This window comes from Orbicella franksi, chromosome 7, assembly GCF_964199315.1.
Source record: "Orbicella franksi chromosome 7, jaOrbFran1.1, whole genome shotgun sequence".
Lineage (NCBI taxonomy): Eukaryota > Metazoa > Cnidaria > Anthozoa > Scleractinia > Merulinidae > Orbicella > Orbicella franksi.
In genome coordinates, this window is record NC_138151.1 from 17,673,514 (window position 1) to 17,695,114 (window position 21,601).

Consider the following 21,601-nt stretch of genomic DNA (forward strand, 5'->3'; position numbering starts at 1 on the left):
TGAGCAAGAGGTTTGTTCTCTTTCTTAGCGACTAAATTATGGGCATTAGCGCTGAGTGCGTCTTTGTTGCAATGAAAGGGCTCCCTTTCGTGCGCGGAGAAAAATAGCGAACAAATCAAACAAACGAAGCAAATAATCTAATGAGAGTTGAGTGGATTTAACACTGCTGTGCTAATTGTGGACACTTAAAATGAACAAGCAAATATTATCAAATAAATATAAGCCGAGTAAACTGGTTAGAATCCCACTAGTGGGAGCAAAACCAGATGGCACAGCTCATTAGGACTTCCTTATTTACTTTAAGTCTCAACAGCTCTCGAGAAAGCCATTCCATATTAAGGACTGTTAAACTTCAATCGAAAAATATAGTATTAAGAATCAATAGGAGATCATGAACTAGCAGATTTATCCAAGCTGCTTTTGTAAGGATTTTTTAATCTACTTTGTAAAGAGTCACGTATTTGTTATCGCATACAAACGATTGCACATCTTTGATCTTCTAGATAATAATAAATAATACGGGAGGATCCTCTAAAAAATAAAGGTATAAAATACATCGAAAAGGCCCACTTCTTAGAAATATTATTGTCTCCTCTCTAAGAAAAGTCTAGTACAATGATCAGTTCTGGAGACTTTGCGTGATTCGTGAGATTGTGCGGTTTTCTTTTCGAATAGTTAATAGAAAACATGAAAATGCAAATTACCATCTGGTTTGCTCCCTACGTGCAGGTATTAAGATACTTAACAATTTGATGTTCAATTTGCAGTATTTGCCTAAAATGTCCTGAATTAACACAGTTTCAACGCTAAATTCACTAACAGTTTAAACATTTATAAGTAGTTTATTTTATTTGTTTGTTTTTGGTGGTAGGGGCACGAAAGGAACCCCTTTCAGTGCAACTAAGATGACGCACGTGTTTTCGCTGGACTGGCATTGGTTTCCTGCAGGTGTCGTACGAGTTATTCGTTTCCCAGCAATCAGTTTTAAATCACGCCTTGGAACATGAAATTCCCTTTACCTAGTGCTGGTTACTTCATTGCCATTAATAAAATTTGCTTAGTTATTTTGTGTGTGTGTGTGTGAATCGTTAAGCCTGTGGCTGAATTCATTAACATCAGGGAGTGTCAGATCTTTAGTTGCATCGCTCCCCCACGCAGTTTCAACAGAGACAGCCTCTCAGTGAACACAGGACGCGCATTCACAGTTTCAGACGCTATTTCATTTGCTTGGGGTCAAACACGATAAAAAAAACTATAGTAAATACATGGCAAAAATTAAAAGTTCGATGCTCAATAATTTGAGAGCGATTGACATGATTCTGAAGATTTTATGAGTTACAAGAAAAATATACTTAGAAGAAAGTTTTCTTGATGAAACTGAAGAACATGGATTTGCTATGAGGCGAGGAGTTGCTCTTTTGATTTTTCATACATATTCGGTTCTACAGTGAAATGCAACTTTGCTAGAAGGGCAATTTGCCTCAAATTTGATCAGTAAATTATTCTACCTAGTAGTTTTAGTTTTTCGATATTTCAGAAATTCTGTGAGTTGTCAGACATTTACTGAGATTTTTGCCCTGTGGAACCGTCGGGTGCGCTTTCTTGCGTGTAATTGAACCAATATGATATCTTTATCCTTTATTCAGTAACCTTACACTTTGATAATCATGTCTCGCTGTAAAAGGTACCGTAACGGTACAGGTAGTCTAGTCGTAGTCTTTAATTCGCTTTGAAAATATGGTATAAACTGAACTCGCCAAGGCGCAAATTGACAAGAATGTATCGAAATCTACCGATGATCTGGATGGGGACGCTGGAGTATCTGTTTGGCGATTTCTGTTTGGCGATTTCCAATTAGCACATTAGTGCTAAATACACCGACACTTAAATAAAGTGATTATTATTGTTATTATTATCCGTTCACAATTTAAGCCCATTCAGTCACTGAGCAGTGAGAGCTATGAGCCGAAAACAAGACGAGTTATTTCAGAGCTCAGCTGACAAATTGTCTTAAAATTTCGCCATCGTTAAGAAAGCTTTATCGGGTGGAATATCCCGACGTCGTATTTCCAAAATTATCCCTTGACAATAAGTTAAGCAAAATATTTTCCAGATACAAAACAATCTCTGTTTTATCCTGTCTTTTCTAAACAAACTATACATCAAACGAATACAAAACGTCATTTACTTCACTAGGTGAGCCTGTTGTTTTTCTTGATCAGCGAAAACGGTCAACCAAAAAGAATGGAGCTTAAAAGTCGGAAGAAAATCGTCTTTCTATCAATGCAAATTGTGGTAAACTGTTTTGGATTTTCAAACTTCTCATATGTATTTCTAAATATGACGATCAATAACACTGAGACATTTCAGCTCAAAATCAGGCCCCGGTAGTTGAAAGGAATTACGATGGGAGGTTTAACAAATAATCGACCAACCCTAATTTGCATAATCTGATCCACCACTACCACCTGTACACGAGTTAAAAATAGGTGCTCGATGAGCTCATGAATCCATGGCCGTAGGTGAGTGGATTAGGAATCTCCGCAGGACGTGGGTTTAATTCAATGTCTCCAGACGACAAAAGCTTCTTTTCTGACAAGAGGTAGTTCTTATTATCAAACTGAACTCTGACAAACATTCTGATAACATTTTTAATTCCTACCAGAAGAACAACACTTTTCTTGTTCAAATTTTGTTTAAAAAAAACAATCGAGTAAAAAAAGACTCTTCGTCATGAGCAAGCTCGACAATTCATAGTTCATCCCTTGAAATATCTCGAAAGGGCTGAATAATCCCTCGAAAAGATTGAATAATCCCTCGAAAGGGATTCGAGTTTCCTTGAGAGGAATGAATTACCGCGAACAGTGAATTTGTGATTTCTGTGCCATTTGAGTCGCCCAGTGATGTAACCGGCCTGATTGCAGATTCTGTTCTACATTGCGAAATATTGTTTGAAATCTGAGTACATGGCATTATTGTCCTCTGCATCACAAGCAACATTAGGGACCTTTATACGATGCAAGGACGGGAAGGCCAAGACCGGAACGGCAGTGAAAGCGGGAAACTTTCGCGTGCCGTGTCGTCAAAGACAAAATGCTTTAAGTTGTGTAATTCTCGTATAGGATGGCGACGTCAATAACTCTAGCTTTATAAAAGCTTTTCCGTAAAACCAGTGACATCCCTTTGAGATAGTAGAGAAATATTGTCCAGTTAAGCTTAAACAATGGTGAACAGACGACAGGGAACTTACTCTTGTTTACATATATAAAGCAAACCTTCCTGATCTGTCGGTATTTAATATTGAAAGAATCCAGAATTTCCGTATGAAGAATTTATGTGAGCGATCTTTGCATCGACCTGGTTCAGATAGCTTTTTGTCCGCAGAGCGTTTTAGAATCGATCCTACCTGTAGCTGAAACAAATATTTATTATAAAACAAACATTACGTTGAGTTCCGGGTTGTATGAAAGCATGAAATAAACGTCAATTTGCTACTGTGCATTATATTTCACAGACTCCGTTCGAAATATATGAGACAACAAATGGTAGGAATTTCCCGGTTAGTCCCTCAAACCACGTTTTAAACGCCAACAAAAGGGCGAACCTCCCTAAAGAAACAATAAAAGGGATTGGGTATACCCACAAGGCCCTGGGACCTAGATCTCGTGGTCCCATGATGCTTCGGTGGCTTTATTCCTTGTGCTTCAAATCATTCGGTAAGTATTTTGCTTTTGCCCTGCTTATTTTACAAATTCTAACCGCTTTTTAGGCTCTACCTGTGTTTTTACACAAAGGTTTCTTTTAGGTGATGTTTGTCGCTTTTCAGGATATTTAAAATCGCTGAACATGTCCCATAGAAGACACAAGTCGCGTAAAAGGTCTCGCTCTTGGTCGCCATCTTCCCGCCAAAACTCTGTTTCGTCGCCTGACCTACATCAAGAAGGGTCCCCGCCGAAACGGCGCAAGGACGAAAACGATTCCCTTCAGAAGATTCTTCAGTCGACTGAACGTCTTTCCAACCGAATAGACTCGCTTGAGTCCCGAGCAAATCAGCCAGAAACTATTGCAGATACTGATGATGATGTTTTGTCGATTATGGCTGATGAAACCACAGGCGGCCCAAGCGCGAGATGAGAGGATGGGACGGAACTATTGCCTATATGACAGAATGAACGTTAAAAGTTCAAAACTGAAATCCGAATGCATTCGCGGCTTTTCGCAGGGTTTCAAATAACCCAGCGGTTTCCGGTTTAGCGGTTTCCGGTGAAATCTGACGCAGTGTACCCTCGGACGGTGTTGATTTGCATATAGGCAATAGTTCCGTCCCACCCTGACCGAGTGCTGTTTTTGTCGAGCGGACGCGGTCGCTAAGCTTCGATTTTCAAATCTGGTATCCTCACCGTTGGTTTACGCATGATGCAGCAGTGAGAGAGGCAGATTTGAGCTGGTAAAGGAGCGATTTTCAGGCCGTTACGATGAGATTTGTGAACCAGAGACCGACGGACTGGGAAGCGAGTTATTCACGCTTCGGCTGATCGTGATTTGAGGCGGCTAGGTCCATTCCTCGGGAATATTTTGGCCTTCGCAGTACGATGGTTCGATTCTGAGCCAGCCAGCCTTGTATTTTTTTCTAATGGGACACCACCACCAGCGCTAACTCGCTGAAAACGCTTCAAAACGGCCTCAAACACCGTGAAACAACAAAGAATACGTCTGGAAAGCAAGGTCAGTCAGTTTTATTCACAAAACATTAAATTTTAGGTATTGAAAGAAAACTCGTAAAGTTCCCATCCAAACCCTTGTAAATTGCATCTTTGTAACACAACACCGTTCGTAGGCAAGAATCACGTTCGTGTACGTTTCATTTACATTAATTATTAACCGCGCGGCCATGGGCCGAGCGCGGTTCATGGTTTACCCGTGGTTTATTTTATTTATTTTTTTATTTTTTTAACCGCGCGGCCATGGGCCGAGCGCGGTTCATGGTGTACGCGTGGTTTATTTATTATTGTTTTTTTTTTTAACCGCGCGGCCATGGGCCGAGCGCGGTTCATGGTTTACCCGTGGTTTATTTTTTTAAATTTTTTTTTAACCGGGCGGCCATAGGCCGAGCGCGGTTCTAGGTTTACGCGGGGTTTATTATTATTTTTTTTTTTGTCGGTGACCAGACCCAAGCTCCCTCTCGGCCAAATTTTGAGTCACGCAACGTGTGATGTTTTTCCGCCAGAAGCTGTTAAAACATAAATACACGGACAACTTTACGGATATTGTTTTCTTTTTTGTGGGTAAAATATATTTTCTTTTCGTTTTATCAAAGCGTTGGATTCAAAGGGAATAATAAATACGCTAAAAAGGTATTACGTCAGCCATGGAATGCGTTGACGTTGCAGCTTTCACTTTCGCTACATAACAAATGTAATCGTGTTTGCTTTGTAAGTTTATTTCACCAGAAGCGACGGTCATTAATTTATTTGTAATTTTGCGAGTATTTCTTGCGGTTTTAGGCAAATGAAGTAAATTATTTGGCTGTTTCATCGCACCGAGTTCATAGATCGGAAGGAAAATTAAATATTTGTAAGCCAAGCAAAGAACTTGTCAGAACATGCAAGGATTACGACATTGGTAGGCAAATAACCACCGTACTAAAGATAGCCGTAGATAACGCAATTCTTGAATTATGTGACTTGTGTGACTTCTTTGCTAGCCCTTTACTTAAAAGAAAAAACAATTGAATTTAATCGTGACTTTTAAGAAAGCTGTTGTTAATGGTGTTCGCATCTTCATGCTCATTCAGATTAAGACTCTTATGTCATCGGACATTTCTTAACGGCTACGACTGATGGTGCAATAATACAGTCTGTGTTGATCAAGTGAGGTGGTGTCAACAGTAATCAATGAATCATTAAGGATTGCTTTGGAATGAGCACTGCGTTGCGACTGTAGTGCTTAGAAAACAGTTAAATTTTAAAAGTGCGGTTATAAGATCTAAGAGATCTTCTTGTTTTTAACTGCGTGGCCATGGGCCGAGGGCGGTTCATGGTTTACCCGTGGTTTATTATTATTATTATTTTTTAATCGCCCGGCCATGGGCCGAACGAAGTTCATGTTCTACCCGTGGTTTATTAACCGCGCGGCCATGGGCCGAGCGCGGTTCATGGTTTACCCGTGGTTTTTTTTTTTTTTTTCGCAGTTTTGTCTGCGACCAGACCCAAGCTTCCCACTCGGTCAAATTTTGAGTCAGGCAACCTGTGATGTTTACTCGCCAAAAGCTGTTGAAACATTAATAAATCTCATCTCCGATACTGACTTTCGCGGGAAAAAATTAAAAACCCAGCGTTCGTCAAAAATTATATTTTTTCAGCAGAAATTTAGCTCGGAACATATACATATTTATATTGCTTTGAATCGTCGATTAAATGACCTTTTCCGGATATTTTTTCTTTCGGGGTCAACAAAAACCTCCGATTACAAAATCACGCCGAACCCACACGTTGCTAAAAAATCTCTTCAAAACCCTGACTTCGAAGCGATATAACACTTCAGCGTTAATAGCTACCACACATCGGCAGGCGGTAAATCTATTCGTTAACAATCCAGTTTTATCGTGTTAAAATTTCAGCGAAATCGAACAAAACCAGAATTAATTAGAATTTTTTTGTGACCTCACTCCCCAGACTTGACCTAACAAAGGAAGCCACGGTCGCCCATAGCAACCGAAAAACACGAACATAACAAAGCCGAACGTTTCGGCCAAAAATCTCCAGAATTATCGCCTGAGAGCTTAAACTTGAATGGGAACATCTTTTTCGAACTTTCTTCAACTGATTTAGACGAAAGACTGGCCTCGGCGGGCTACAAAAAAGACCAAGAGAAAAACAGAACAAGACAGCAGAACAAGCCGATAATATTTCATCGCATGGCTTTCGGCACGAAAACGAAAATACAGCTTACTTCTGGATAAATTCAGCCTTAGAAGCCAGCAACCGGCCCCAAATTACTTTCTGTATCCTTACAAATGTCCTGATTTCCATCTCCGAAAGATTTTGCCCCAATTTTGAGCAAATAAACATTTCGTCGACGGTGACCGCCATTACGTTGGCTTGCATACTAAATTGGCTAACTTGACAAAATTCTCCCGTAGGGGGGATATGACGAAAAGAGCTGAAAGATGGCCTATAATTGGCTAATGATGAGATCATCCCACTGTCCAAAATTTGGTGAGAATCGAAAGTAACGCCAATTTTCTGTCACGTTTTCAATCTGTGGTCACTGGAGTGACCAAAATCGATACATCGGCCGGGATAGAGTTTTATTATTAAATTATATGACTTGTGTGACTACTTTACTAGCCCTTTACTCGTTGAAAACACCAATTAAATTTAATCATGACTTTTAAGAAAGAAAGCTGTTGTTAATAGTGTTATTATCGTGTCATTTATATCGTTCATGCCCATACATATCCCGAAGAAAGTTCTACAAAGATTAAGACCATTAGGTCATCGGAGATTTGTCAATGGCTACCACTGATAGTGCAATAATACAGTTTGTGTTGATCAAGTAATGTGATGTCTACAGTAAGAAAAGAATCATCAATGACTACTTTGGAATGTGCACTCCGTTCCGACGGTAGTGCTAAGCAAACAGTTAAATTTTAAAAGCGCGGTTATAAGATCTAACAGATCTTCTTGTTTATTATTATTTTTTTAGTTTTGTCGGTGACCAGACCCAAACTTCCTCTCAGCCAAATTTTGAGTCACGCAACGTGTAATGTGTTTCCGTCAGAAGCTGTTAAAACACTAATACACGGACAATATTGCGGATATTTTTTTCTTTGTTGTGAGTAAACTATATTTCTTTTGGTTTTATCAAGGCGTTGGATTAAAAGGGAATAGTAAATACGCTAAAAAAAGGTATTACGTCAGCCATGGAATGCGTTGACGTTGCAGCTTTCGCTTTCGCTACGTGACAAATAAGATCGTGTTTACTTTGCAAGTTTATTTCGCGAGAAGCGACGGTCATTAATTTATTTGCAATTTTGCAAGTATTTCTTGTGGTTTTAGGCAAATGATGTAGATTCTTTGGCTGTTTCATCGCAGCGAGTTCATAGATCGGAAGGAAAATTAATAAATATTTGCAAGCCAAGCAAAGAATGTGTCAGAACGTGCAAGAATTACGTCATTGGTAGGGAAATAACCACCGTACTAAAGATAGCCATGGATAACGCAATTCTTAAATTACGTGACTCGTGTGACTACTTTGCTCGCCCTTTACTCGTTGAAAACACCTATTAAATTTAATCATGACTTTTAAAAAAGAAAGCTGTTGTTAATACAGTCTTATTGTCGTATCGTTCATATCGTTCATGCCCATACATATCCCGAAGAAAGTTCCAGATTAAGACTATTACGTCATCGTAGATTTCACAACGGCTACGACTGATGATGCAATAGTACAGTTTGTGTTGCTCAAGTGATGTTGTGTCTAGAGTAATCAATGAATCATCAAGGATTACTTTGGAATGTGCACTGAGTTGCAACTGTAGTGCTAAGAAAACAGATAAACTTTAAAAGCGCGGTTATAAGATCAAACAGATCTCCTTGTCAGAACATGCAAGCAAGGATTACGTCATTGATAGGGAAATAACCACCGTAATAAAGGTAGCCGTGGATAACGCAATTCTTGAATTATGAGACTCGTGTGACTTCTTTGCTAGCCCTTTACTCAAGGGGAAAAAACAATTAAATTTAATTGTGACCTTTAAGAAAGAAAGCTGTCGTTAATATTGTTCGTATCTTCATGCCCATACATATCCCGAAGAAAGTTCCAGATTAAGACCATTACGTCATCGGAGATTTCACAACGGCTACGACTGCTGGTGCAAGAATACAGTTTGTGTTGATCAAGTGATATGGTGTCTACCGAAATCATCAAGGACTGCTTTGGAATGTGCACTGCATTGCGACTGTAGTGCTAAGAAAACAGTCACATTTAAAAAGCGCGGTTATAAGATCTAACAGATCTTCTTGTTTCCTCTCATCTCGCGCTTGGGCCGCCTGTGATGAAACGTCAGGCCATAGTTAATTGAGGGAAATGGTTAGGAAACTTTGCAAAGTTCTTTGTTGTATGTTTTTGTTTGCTATTTTGGGGGTTGACCCTGCACAGAACTTGGCAAAATACAAAAGATGGTTACGTCTGCTCATGCAACTAACCAGTGGAAACATTGCGATTACGTAATTCATGCATAGTCAATGAGCAAAAAACAAAAGATGTGCAGGGTCAAGAGCCTTCTAACATAAATCTTAGCCTGTTTGTTTGCTTTTTTGATGTTTACCGGCCTTCCTAACCACTTCCCTCTATTAACTATGGTCAGGCTTGGAGATTAGCGAATCTTTGGCTACCGAAGTGTCTTTGAAGACTGCTACTACGCCCGTTGGGGCCCCCGTAGAACCTATTCAGGCACCCGTAGTGCTTACTAAGGCACCAACAGAGTCTATTAAGACATCTGACGACGCTGAAAACTCAACGAAATCTAGTGATGATCATGGGCTGTTCGACCCAGTTGCCAAGTCAACCTCCCGGAAACCATGAGCTTCTTTCTCCAAGTTTCCGGATACCAATTTTCGGAGAAAATTATCTTTTATCTTACCAGAAATCTCTTGTTATTTTGGATGACTGGGCAACTCCTGAAGTGGATGCACTCTCTGCTCCAAAACTCGATCAACAATTTAAAGTGAAAAAGTTTGTATAAGAAAGGGATAAGGAAATGTTTAATGTTCAGTGTGCTTTCTTAATTGTCACAGACCCACTTTGTGACCTTCATGATTGTATCGAAAATGATTCAGCTCCACCTTATGAGGAAATTAAAATAGCTTTTGAACAAGCTCTTTGACTTTTACGCTCAGCCAATGCTCAGCTGTCTATGCTGACGACAGACAGTCCTTGCAGCCATAAACCGTTCAAGGCCAAACCTCGCGGAACTACCACTGCCTAATGCAAAGTCATGGCTATTTGGAGATGATTTCCCCTCCTTGGCCTCAAAACAGGCCGAGTTGACAGGGGGTATCACGAAAAAGTTAGCACAGACTACAGGAAAATCCTTTTCCAGACGTAGTAATAGTTTCCAGTCCCAAAGCAGACATCGGGGAGACACCTTTAACAAGTATCAATCCAATGGGTATTCAAACCCTTCTAAATCTCAGTCAAATTACCAAGGGCCTCATTCAAAAAACGGGCTTTTTCGTCCCCCTCCCCAGAAGGGACTTCAGCCAGGCTCTCAGAGTGCATAGTGTCTTGGAGAACCCTAACATCGGATCCACAGATTCCCTCATTTGTTTCAGGTTACAAGATAAGTTTCCTCAAAACTCCTTTTCAAAAGTCTCCACCATTTATCCAAACATCGGGTCTGGAGGCACTCCTAATATCCCAGGAAGTGAACGAGTTATTGCAATAAGGGGCCATACAGAAGACCCCTTTTACCAGAGACGGTTTTTTACAACTGCCTGTTTCTTGCGTCTGATGATAGACCTACGTTCTTTGAACAAGTTCATTGTAAACGAGCATTTCCAGATGGAAAACCTCAGTTGCCTAAAGACGTTGCTTTTACCAGAAATTTCATGACAAATATATATAGATTTAAAAGATGCTTACCTTTCTGTACCTGTTCACGAGTCTTCCCGAGAGTTCCTTCGCTTCTTTTGGAAGGGAACATGTTACCAGTTCAAAGCTCTTCCCTTCGGTCCGTGTTCAGCCCCCAGAATTTTTACGAAAGTTCTAAAACCTGCTGCCACATTCCTGAGGAGGAAGGCCATTCGAGTCCTTTTTACCTGGACGACTTTCTTCTTTTGGCTGCAACAATGGAGGAAGCTGTGAAAAATACTCTGCTGATAGTGACTCTCCTTCAGTCTCTAGGTTTTACAATAAACCTCAAGAAATCTTTACTGATTCCAACACAAGTGATAACCTTCCTGGGTTTCCAAATCGACTCAATATGCATGATATCACTCCCGGCAGAAAAGGCCAACAAAATTCTACACTGTTGTCGCAGTCTGCTGGTTTCTCAAAGTATCAAATTGCGAAACCTAGCAAGTTTAATAGGCCTGTTAGAGTCCTCCAGACCAACCATTTGGCGAGCTCCACTACACTTTCGTCACTAGCGGTCAGATCTGATAAGGGGCCTACAAATGAACCAGGAATCTTACGACGCTTTGATTGCCCTGTCACCGAGTGCAAGAGTAGAACTTGCTTGGTGGTTTAAACACACCCTCAATGCAAGAAAGGTTAGGGTGCAGTTCATCAATCCCTTCAGACCAATGGCAGATGGTCACAAAGAGTCTCCTACACATCAATTATCTAGAGTTAAAGGCGTCCTTTTTTGGCTTTACTGAAAAACCTTTCTCAAAGGTAAGTCTCACGTAACCGTATCTCTCCAGCTAGACAACACGACCACCATCGCTTACATCAAGAACAATGGGGGTACACGTTCCCCCAACTTATGACTCTGGCTTTAGAGATGTGGGATTGGTGTCAGGAAAAAGACATCCTTGTTATGGCTTCTCACATCCCAGGAAGAGACAACTTCTCAGCGAACAAGGAGTCCAGAGAATTCAAGGACATGAGCGAGTGGAAGTTGGTCACAACAATTATTCAACCTTTTCTGCTGAATTGTCAGAGGATCTGCTTGCGAGTCGTCTAACCAACCAACTCGCGGATTACATCAGTTGGAGACCCGACCTGTGAACCATCCACACAGACGGCTTTACGATAACCTGGACTCCTCTACGGGGCTATGCCTTCCCCCCTTTCAATCTGATATCCAAAACCCTGACGAAGGTAACAATCGACCAAACGGATCTAATTCTCGTTGCTCCAGTTTGGCAAGCCCAGCCCTGATGGCCGGTTCTGCTGAGACTTCTAATATCTCAGCCAGTGTTGCTACCGAACGGTCCAACCCTCTTAACGGACCCGACCGACCTGAACCGAGTTCATCCAATGAATCCTGGCCTTCACTTGACCGTGTTTCACATCTCCACCAACGTTTCCAAGCTGAGGGCATTGCAGCAAACGTTGTCGATCTACTCATCGCAGCTACTCGTACCTCCACCTCGTCGTATCTCTGGACGGCAAATTGATCCTCTTTCGTCATCTATAAGTGACATTCTAATTTTCTCAACAGAACTCTTTAACGAAGGCTTAGCATACCGATCACTTAACGTCCTTCGTTCTGCTATTTCGTCAACTCATCCAAAGATAGACGATTTTTTCAGTGGGTCAGCATCCATACGTTACTAGATTCCTTAAAGGAGCTCTCAATAAACGTCCTCCAAAGCCCAGGTCTTCCTATACCTAGAATGTTTATGTTATGATTAAATACATGATTTCTTTGGGAAAAACAGCACCCTTTCACTTAAAGCTATCTCAATATGAAGTTAGTCACCCTGTTTGCATTAACCTGTCCTGAACGGATTTCCGCCTTGGCTTCCCTGGATCTCAGACATTGCAGCGTCCTTCCAGAAGGGATGTCTTTCAAACTCACCGTCCCTAGAAAAACTGGCAGTGCAGATAAACCAGCGGAAGCATTTTTTGCCCGCTTTGATAAAGACAAGAAGCTCTATCCCGTAGATTGCTTTAGACAATGTCTAAAATTATCCAGGAACGTTCGACCCGTTATCCTGTCTTATCTTCCTGATAAGTGGTTTATTTCATTTAAACGCCCCCACAAACCGGTCACTTCTACAACATTGGGGCGTTAGCTACGAACCTTTGTAAGTGCAACAGGAATAGTCAAATTTTTAAAGCTCACTCTGTGCGTGCTGCATCTACGACAGCAGCTGCCAAGGCATTTGTCCCGCTGTCGACTATCATGTCAATGGCCGACTGGTCTTCTGCTTCAATTTTCAGAACATTTTACTGTAAACCATTGTTTACTTCAGACTTTGCTACTGGGGTCTTATCCTTAAAGTAGATCTACCTGTAAACTCAGCTATTCTCCTGTTGAGTTTTGATTGATATATATAATAAATATATATATACATACATACATACATACACACATACAGACAGACACACCCACCCACCCACCCACCCACCAACTACTCAGAATCATGCAAGGTCATTCGTGAACAATGTTTTGGCACATTCGCTGATAGCTTTACCTGTTTATAACAAAAAATAGAAAACTTCGTCTATTCCCTAATTTACGTCACTTCGAAGAGCGTGGGAAAACGAGTCTACAATGTCATACTTACGGTCAGCAGTTAGAGATCGTAGTCATTGATAATGCTCCGTAAACGCTGTGCTTCTGCTAGTGAATTCGCATTTTTTTTTTCTCCGTTTTGACAAGCCACTCCCTATTACGAACATTAACAGGTTTGACTAACCGAAAGTCTACCGACAAATCAATCGTGATTAATCTTCACATATTTTGTTCCTCTCAATCGTACAGTCGGTCATTCGGGCATTGATCGGGAAGCGATCTTCGCACACCCGAAGTTTGATTAAGTATGAATATTTTTTTGTTACACGATTTTGGTTAACGGACACGCTCGATGACATGGAATCTACGGCCCTCCGGCCGTAGATTCAAAAAGCGTGACCGACTCCAGAGCTTTTCCACTAAAATTCTAATGGTGAAGATGTGTTTCAACTTTGCACTGTCGCGCCCAGTACTATTAAAAACAATAAAGGACACTGGACAAAAAAGGAAGTCAGACAACTAAAAAGCTCTTGCTTTTATTGTATGTTTAATTAGCTAAACTACCCGGCTCATTTGCATTTAATAATAGAGAATATCCTTACTGAGAACCTGGGACAATAATACCGTATATACAATCTCCATTTTAACCGGATAAAATGTCCTATCTACGATGGCTCGATCTAAAATACTACATCTGTACATTACAAAGAAGACTAAAATCATTTGGTTAACCCGTGCAAAGCAACAATAACCTACGTCACAGGCTCCTTTAAATCTTGAAGAGTTCTGGGAAAACGCCTGCTAAGCTGTTTATATAAACAGTAAAACACTAGAATTAATTGCGACGACAACTTTAGCGAGATTATCGAATAGCAGTTAGGGATTCGCCTGGAAATAATAACAAGAGACCACACAGCAGTGTAGCTTAATTTGAACTTAAAATCTAGCAGCAGCAGCAGCTGGGTAATTCTAATACCAGGAATTCAGACTAAGGCTCTAGAAACGTCTTCATTTGATCGTTGACAATTTGCTCATAATCAAACCCAGTGCACATGTCAAATTCTGGGCAAATTCAGCACGTTAGACAAATTACTGTTACTTTATGTACCACGGAACAAAGACGGTTCTTAGTAAAACAAATACAACACTTGCCTAGGCTGTAAGAACTCGAGCCAATTGAAGCACACATGAAGCGGCCCTGACAGTTCTTTGTCGATCCAAGATAAACGAATTTAAAATTCTGTACACAACAACAAATGCGTTGCGTTTTGCTACCGTTTGCCAACATGGTTTCTCTGTACTGATGTCAACATGCTATAATTCTCCAATCTACTGGTAACGTATTTCTTACAGAACTAGTAAAGAACTTAAGAGTACCATCTGATCAGCTGTTGTCCTCATGACCTGCATGTGCGATACAATTAATCAGAAATTAAGAATTTAAATAAAACTACACTACAAAGGCTACTTGCTACAACTTAAAATTATGTCTTAAAAGAAATGTTACTAGACTTAAAATCGACGTTCCTAAACTAGTTGGTATAAACTTGAAGACTGAACACTTTTGTGCTTACTCGAGGCTGTGACAATTGAAAATGCGACGTTAAATTGTTCGGACGCTATAGAAAATATACCGCTGCATGTCTCTGTGGTGATTGAAGACGCAGTCCATTAATGTGTCCACCACAATGAAAAACTGCGCTTGTTGTCACAAGTCTAACAGCTGTATCATTATGATTTCTCACAAGGCGACCTGTGCGTGGTTCCCGCTTGTTATACTTGAGCTACAGCAGCAGAGGCGAGTGACCCTGAACTATATTTGTGATTGTGACTCGTATTCCGCACCATCGTCGCTCCAGTAGGCCGTGTTATTGGAACGGCCGCCTCGGCGAAATTGCGTTGTAGATTCATCACGTGAACGCCACGCGTGTCGCGAGGAAGCCGTAGAGGAACGGTACCCACTGGAGGCCTGGAAACAAGAGTACAGTCAGGATTGCTTTCACGAAAACATGCAAGATTACCTTACCGCTTTACTTATGGTGCTAGCTGAAAGAAATTTTGTCAGTTACTCGTGTATTGTTGAAGACTTCTCGTACGTTGTGTCTGATCAATTATTCAACTTAAGTGAAGAACAGATTCTGATCAGTAATAAATTATAGCCTCTGGCTAAAGTAAAGGAGATTCTAGTTAGCTAAGTGATAGCAGGACATGGTTTTCAAGACATCATTATATCAACCACGCTAAAATGACGTGTTATTTTCCGCCAAAATTGCAGTCAAGTCAGCCATGTTACACTTGCAATCAGGTGAAAGTGTCGGCTTTATATCATCCGAGGCCAGAGTGAAAACAACAACACAGGGAAAGACAGCACAACAATGATTGCCGAGTCACAATGGACTGAAAACGACAACAAAGTGCCTTCTCCCAGCATCAGCTCTTGAATCACTGGCTACAATTGGTTACAACTGTTTATTTTTTCCTTCTCTTTTTTTTAAATACAAAATAAAAAGACAAAAGGTGCAACACAACACAAGGAAGGGTAAACATGTTAACTTTTAAGTGCTGATTGTCTAAGTGCGCATTTATTTATCTTCACAGTGCATTTTAAGTTTACAATAGCTTATTTAATTTATTTGCAGTGCAACAAGCGACAAGTGTCATGCACAAATTCCTTATTTACCGAGTACATTAAAAACTCCCTACGCCTGTTAGCTTCTCTCTCAAACGTTCTACAAATCGTCACACAACTGTTCTCACATCCAGCCAATAAGTGAGAAACGCTCTGTAACAATCCACCAAACGGCTGTGAATGAAACTGTCATGAAATTTTCAACAGGTGCGACAACACGACCGATGCTTTGCCGGTTCAAGTAGCAAAACTTGTCAAGTCGATAGCAAAAGTTTAACTCAGCGAAATTCGCCGTACATCTTGTTCAACACTGGCTGCCCACACGATATTCCCTCATCGCCTGCACCAGCCGATAAACAGTCCTGTAGTCGCGCCTGTCTCTCCGACCAAACAGGAAGACGACACAAACGCTAGACGTTTGAGTCAAGAAGATGATTTGACTTGACCTAATCTATAGTAGGGAGTTGTAAGTTTTAAGTCTAGCTGTTTATGAGATGCACAAGAAAACCGAATGACTTACCACGTGCTATACGTCGTAGCATTCGGTGCCAATTGCGAGTTCTGGATTTGTTAGCATCTTAAGTAAAATTAAATAAGCTTCAGTTACTGGTTAGAATGTGGGGATGGAGGGAGTTACTCAACACTACCAAGGAGAAACAACTCACGCATTTGTGCGTTAGTTAATGTGTGTGTTTAAAGCTATCAATAACGTCACACACGTTTAACGTTACTTGTGTCATGTTGAGTTTATTTCAGTCTTGGTGAAGTAGTGACGTCACATCGCCGAAAATCCACACGTAACACGACTTCATATTCAAAATGAGACTCGATCCAAGACTGCAATAACGTCTTGCTTCACGCTGAAGGCGGATACTTTGATGGCCTTGAATCCCTTACAGGAAGTAGTACAAATAGTCCTTATTGTTTTATGGTACTGAAACCGACATCGCAGAATTTCCGGCGGTATGGAACACTTGGCCCGTTACAGCGTTTTCTCGTGCGACTGACGTGTGAAAATTGGCCAAAGACAGCGCTAACGCAGTTCTGCTGTACCCCCAGGCTCGGATTCGCTTCGTAGTGAGAGAAATGCAAACTTGTGATGTTCTCTTCAACAAATTTCCAAAGTAGCAAAGACAAATAACTTTCCCCAAATGAAACTAGAGTGGAGGTGCCAAAGCACTGAAAGCAATAACCCGTTCTGGAAGCTTGGGGTAAATTTTGAACATCTGACCTAATCATGAATAAGATATATTGCGCAACCTGGAAGTGAACGTGTATTGGTCATTTTACCAAACACTTACAATAAGCTTCGGCGAGTGTGACGTCACCTTAAACCTGACGAAGCTTATAAATTACCATCAATTTTTATCAAAAAGCAATTCTTAACTTGTTTAAATGAAAAACAAAACTTTGTAATATCTTAAACAAGAAAAAAAAACCAACAAACAATTTAAGTATAATCATAGCTAAACTTTAAGGCTCTGCAACACCTTTTAAATGTTTCTCTAGATAACAACTCGAACAGATTAAAGGCAGATACACCTTTTAGTCGCCATGGAAATGTTCATTACCATGCGCAGATAATAAAACAACAAAAATAAAACTAAAACAAGTCAATGACTACCATGATAATAACTCATAAACAAACAACGTCTCACAACTCGACACTCGACCACCACTTAAATACACAACGAAAAGACAAACAAGACAAACATGAGAAAACCAAGTTATAGAGCACAGTAGCAGCAGCAGAAACAACAACAAAAGGATGTAAATTATATATATATCCATTAGCCTACAAGAGCACATAATTGGATAACCAAATATTCAAACACTTACCAAGCTTCTGGATCGATACCCTGAAAACGATGAAGGACGCCCAACCGACTCCTGTGTACATAAGCAAACAAAAACGTCAGTAAAAGACGAAGTTCACAGCGCTTCAAGTCACAGCAAACTCTACATCCTGCACGAAACCCACTGATACACGACTGAAGGTCTCTGACAACAATGGCATACAAGGAAGGGTGAAGGGTAATTCCCCATATAGGCCTTATTCCCATGTAATCCCTGTCAGAAGGTCTAGTATAGCCATCCCGGCCTGTGACACAGAATTTACTCACGTAGACATTTTCATCCTCCGTAAATATTTCCATGCAGCGAGGTAACTTTACTCACGGCAGAACTGGGTACCATATCCAAAAATAACTTGAGGGGGATTACCTTCAGAATAAGGCCTATATAGGGAATTAACCTCCGCACACTTCATCCTCTCTTATAGCATGCCATCACCGTAATCCTTAATACTGCTATAAAAAGAATCTTTGGGATATATAAATATCGGAGAGTAAACAATCAATGACACGTGGATAATTAAAGGAACACTACAATGAAGAAAAAAGTGGTCTATACAGCGGTTACACAGAGAAACAATCACAATCTGCATCGTACCATATTGTCCTCAGAGGCTAAATAATCACTTGTCTCCGATAAACGAGCGTAATCTGTTCAGAAAAACAAACAGCATAAAAAGCTGACAATAACTGCTGAATTACTTTCGAGCATCCAAACCAAACTAGTTACATTATTCGTAGAAGAGAACGAGGATGAATAACTAATAAGTAATTTGAAACACAAATGACAAAGACATCATGAAAAGCTCTGAGTGAAAAGCTAAGATCTTCTTGTACCCCTATTAGTTCCATGATTAAAATAAAATTATCGTTAATAGTTACTATACGTGTGTTTGAATTTCTGTCCCGATAATTTATTGCAGTATCACTGAATAAGAGTTTATTTACGTAAAATTCTCCCTTTGATAACTTTTTAGACTGTAAATAGACATCTGATGTTCTTTCAGCCCTTAGACTCAAAGGTGTTAAAGCGCCTCTGTAAACACTTGAAAGAGCTTCAAAATTTCGATCAGTGTGGCCTGCTTTACACTAACCTGAATCTAAATCGACGGTAGAGGTCGGAGAACTGGGCCGAGGGGAATCCGAGAATGAGAAATGATCGTCATTAACAGAGAACTGGGAAGCAGGAAGTTCTCTGGTGCGGCGAGATGATGACCGTCCCTGTTTCAAGCGCTGGATTTGAGAGTTGGCGTACTGAAGGTCACATCGTAACCTAACAAACCACACAATAAAAAGCTTCAGAAAACACCCTAGAAGAAATCATTCGCTGAAACCCGTCGTTAAATTACTTGATAAGGGCATTTATAAACCAGCTCAAACTCTAAGCGTAATGATGGCGCCAGCAAAGAACATTTAAATGTCTATAATCAAACTCAGAAGCGAGTAATATCCCTTCCACTCGATAGAAAAACCGAGAATACTTTCTCTTTCGTAAGTACCACACGTTTACGTAGACCAGTCACTGGAACAATAAACAGGGAGGAAAATGGTTTAGAACTTGGTTTAGAATGTTACTTTTCTGGCGTTGTTTGACACACTTTAATTTCACCATCCAAAATAAGCTGAAATGCTTAAATGGGCAGAATGTTTTGTTGCTATTCTTTAAATAAAATTCAGGATACACTACCACTCCACCACTAGCCCCAGACCATGTATATGACGTCTGGCAATTGTGAACAAATGAAAAGGTTGACATTTACCTTTCTCTCGCCATATCTCGCTCTGTGATGACTCCCTAAAACAGAACAGAGAGGTTGAGCATTTCTTTCGTATTGGTCGTGTAATCAATATAAAAACACAAGAATTGCATTCTTTTATACTGTAGCTACAAAATTTACTTACAAGTAACGTCGTAAGCTGTTCATTCAGAACAGACGTTGACGAAACGAGTTGTTGCTGTAACAGAACAGAAACAATCTGTTAGTATCGCTACCAGCCAGCACTTCTAGCAGCTTCAGAGCTCAGTAGAGCATTGACGCAACATTGTCTGGCAAGGTAATGCATTTCTATACTTTTTTCAGTACTTCACTCTCTGATAAACCTACAGATATATTAACTCTGATTCTGTAAGTGGATGCCAGAATCAACTGTTCCGAGAAATCTGAGCTCAATGTATTTAAGGCGTTTTGTGTGAAGCGGATGTAAACACTCCAAGTGTTACCATTTATAGCCCAGTTGCTTTTGAAAGCCCGGAATATCTCATTCAATATTACACCCCATGAGCTAAAAGTCTCACCAAACAACAAATTTGACAAAAAAAATTGAAATGCTTGAAGTGAAATAGTATCCATCAAGATACCTTTCCAACCCGCAGCCTTATGCTAATGAGGCAACAGGGGTACTTATCAGCAGATATTTCTGCGCCCGTTTCTTTTGCAAGAAAGCTCAATAACAGTTTGACGCAATAACACGCAGACGTAGACTAACCTGAGGAGAGAAGTCGCCTTGAGTTGTACCATATCCCAGCGACCCCACTCCACGAGACATGTCGTCTATGTTCGGGTTCAACACATCACTCACAGCGACTGTTAAACGATTCGCTAAAACGACAAGAAAAATGCCCATAAGTAAGAGAATGACTCAGAATCACAGCTGGGTTTGCGTCAGTCAGTGAGTAAACGTAAATACAGACTTAAGACAGAGAAAGCCCTGATCCCGACAAACTAAGAACGGGGTACTTAGTTAAGCAGAAACCATGATTGAGAAAATTCGCGTGAATAATTTAATTGGGATAAACCTTCACGTAAAAGTGTCAGTTTGGGATCATGTTGCAAGGCACAAAAACATCCAACGAAAGAACTAAACCAAGTGACTGATAAGTGACTGTGAATTTCTTTAAAAAATCTTAAACTGTGCTGAAATACTAAGTTATTGAAACCTTCATAAATGCTGGGATACTTACCTTGAAGAATTGCTGCCAAAATTAAGTCTCTACAAAGTAAACAAACGTTTACATTAGAATATAACACAAAACCTGGGCATAAAAACAATAAAATGAAACCAGAGAGTAATCATCACAGTGGTTTCTTTGCTATAGGTGCGTAGTAGGTACAAAATAATCATACCTAGCCTCTACTGAATCGCCGTTAACATGACTCTGAAAGTAAAGAAGACAACAAAACATTAGCGGAGAATATCAGATGACAAATAATCAACTGATAAATTCTTATCGCGTTGCATCATGCATTTCCGTTCAAGGCCATGAGCTTTTACATTTCGCTTGCACAAATTAGCATGTCTCGTGTACATCACTGAGTTTGAACAGTTGGTAAACATCATCTCTGTCATTCTGCACAGCATCGGCCGGATTATAACAAAAAAATCTCCATCTGGCCCTCTCTCAACATCAGTTCATATTACTTGAAAAGTGCGTCTGCAAAAACTTACCTCACTAGTGGAGGCTCCTACTGTCATGTTTGATCCCTACAAACACAACGTACATGATTAATTTGGCAAACTGGGCGATACACAGTTATACACAGTGATCTGTCAGTGTTCTCAGTTATCAGCATGGCTTTTGCCAAACATACAGGTAGTTACCACAAGAACGTGCTCAGGAAAGATGCTATTAATGACAGTTTTGACTGCAGCTCAATAAAATACATGCAACTGTATTTTTACCCTTAGTTCAGCAACCAGTTTTGATTTTTCATCCAGAATCTTGCGAAGGTCGTTATCCTTTGATCTCAATAACTCTACAACAAAAAAGACGTCAAACATCAACAGAAACAAATCTTCCTGTTTAACGCACATTGTTTAGTGTTAACCACGAAGTCAGTCAATATGTTAGTCAACTAACAAGTTCGTTTCATTGGTTTGCAGTTAACAAATAGGTTACATGTGTGTCTGTCCAGTATTAGTATAAAT

The 21,601-nt window shown here is 40.2% G+C and overlaps 1 protein-coding gene and 1 pseudogene across 6 annotated transcripts in view; one reads left to right on the plus strand and one right to left on the minus strand.

Moving 5' to 3' along the window:
- The first annotated feature begins 11,180 nt into the window (after positions 1–11,180).
- On the plus strand, positions 11,181–11,889 carry LOC145493135 (uncharacterized; annotated as a pseudogene).
- Positions 11,890–13,692: 1,803 nt separating this feature from the next.
- LOC145492976 (rho guanine nucleotide exchange factor 11-like) overlaps positions 13,693–21,601 on the minus strand; it is a 69,470-nt gene continuing 61,561 nt past the window's right edge. For 5 of the 6 annotated variants that reach the window (XM_081472355.1, XM_081472356.1, XM_081472358.1 and 2 more), the window contains 11 exons: positions 21,356–21,429; positions 21,122–21,157; positions 20,800–20,831; positions 20,637–20,665; positions 20,162–20,274; positions 19,577–19,630; positions 19,435–19,469; positions 18,769–18,947; positions 18,273–18,325; positions 17,661–17,711; positions 13,693–15,161 (listed from right to left, as the gene is read on the minus strand). In XM_081472355.1, coding sequence (XP_081328481.1) covers positions 15,006–15,161; positions 17,661–17,711; positions 18,273–18,325; positions 18,769–18,947; positions 19,435–19,469; positions 19,577–19,630; positions 20,162–20,274; positions 20,637–20,665; positions 20,800–20,831; positions 21,122–21,157; positions 21,356–21,429 — 812 coding nt within the window. In that variant the 3' untranslated portion in view covers positions 13,693–15,005. Of the gene's footprint in view, positions 15,162–16,341; positions 16,399–17,660; positions 17,712–18,272; positions 18,326–18,768; positions 18,948–19,434; positions 19,470–19,576; positions 19,631–20,161; positions 20,275–20,636; positions 20,666–20,799; positions 20,832–21,121; positions 21,158–21,355; positions 21,430–21,601 lie in introns of all 6 variants that reach the window. The other variant, XM_081472360.1, reaches the window with a different exon arrangement.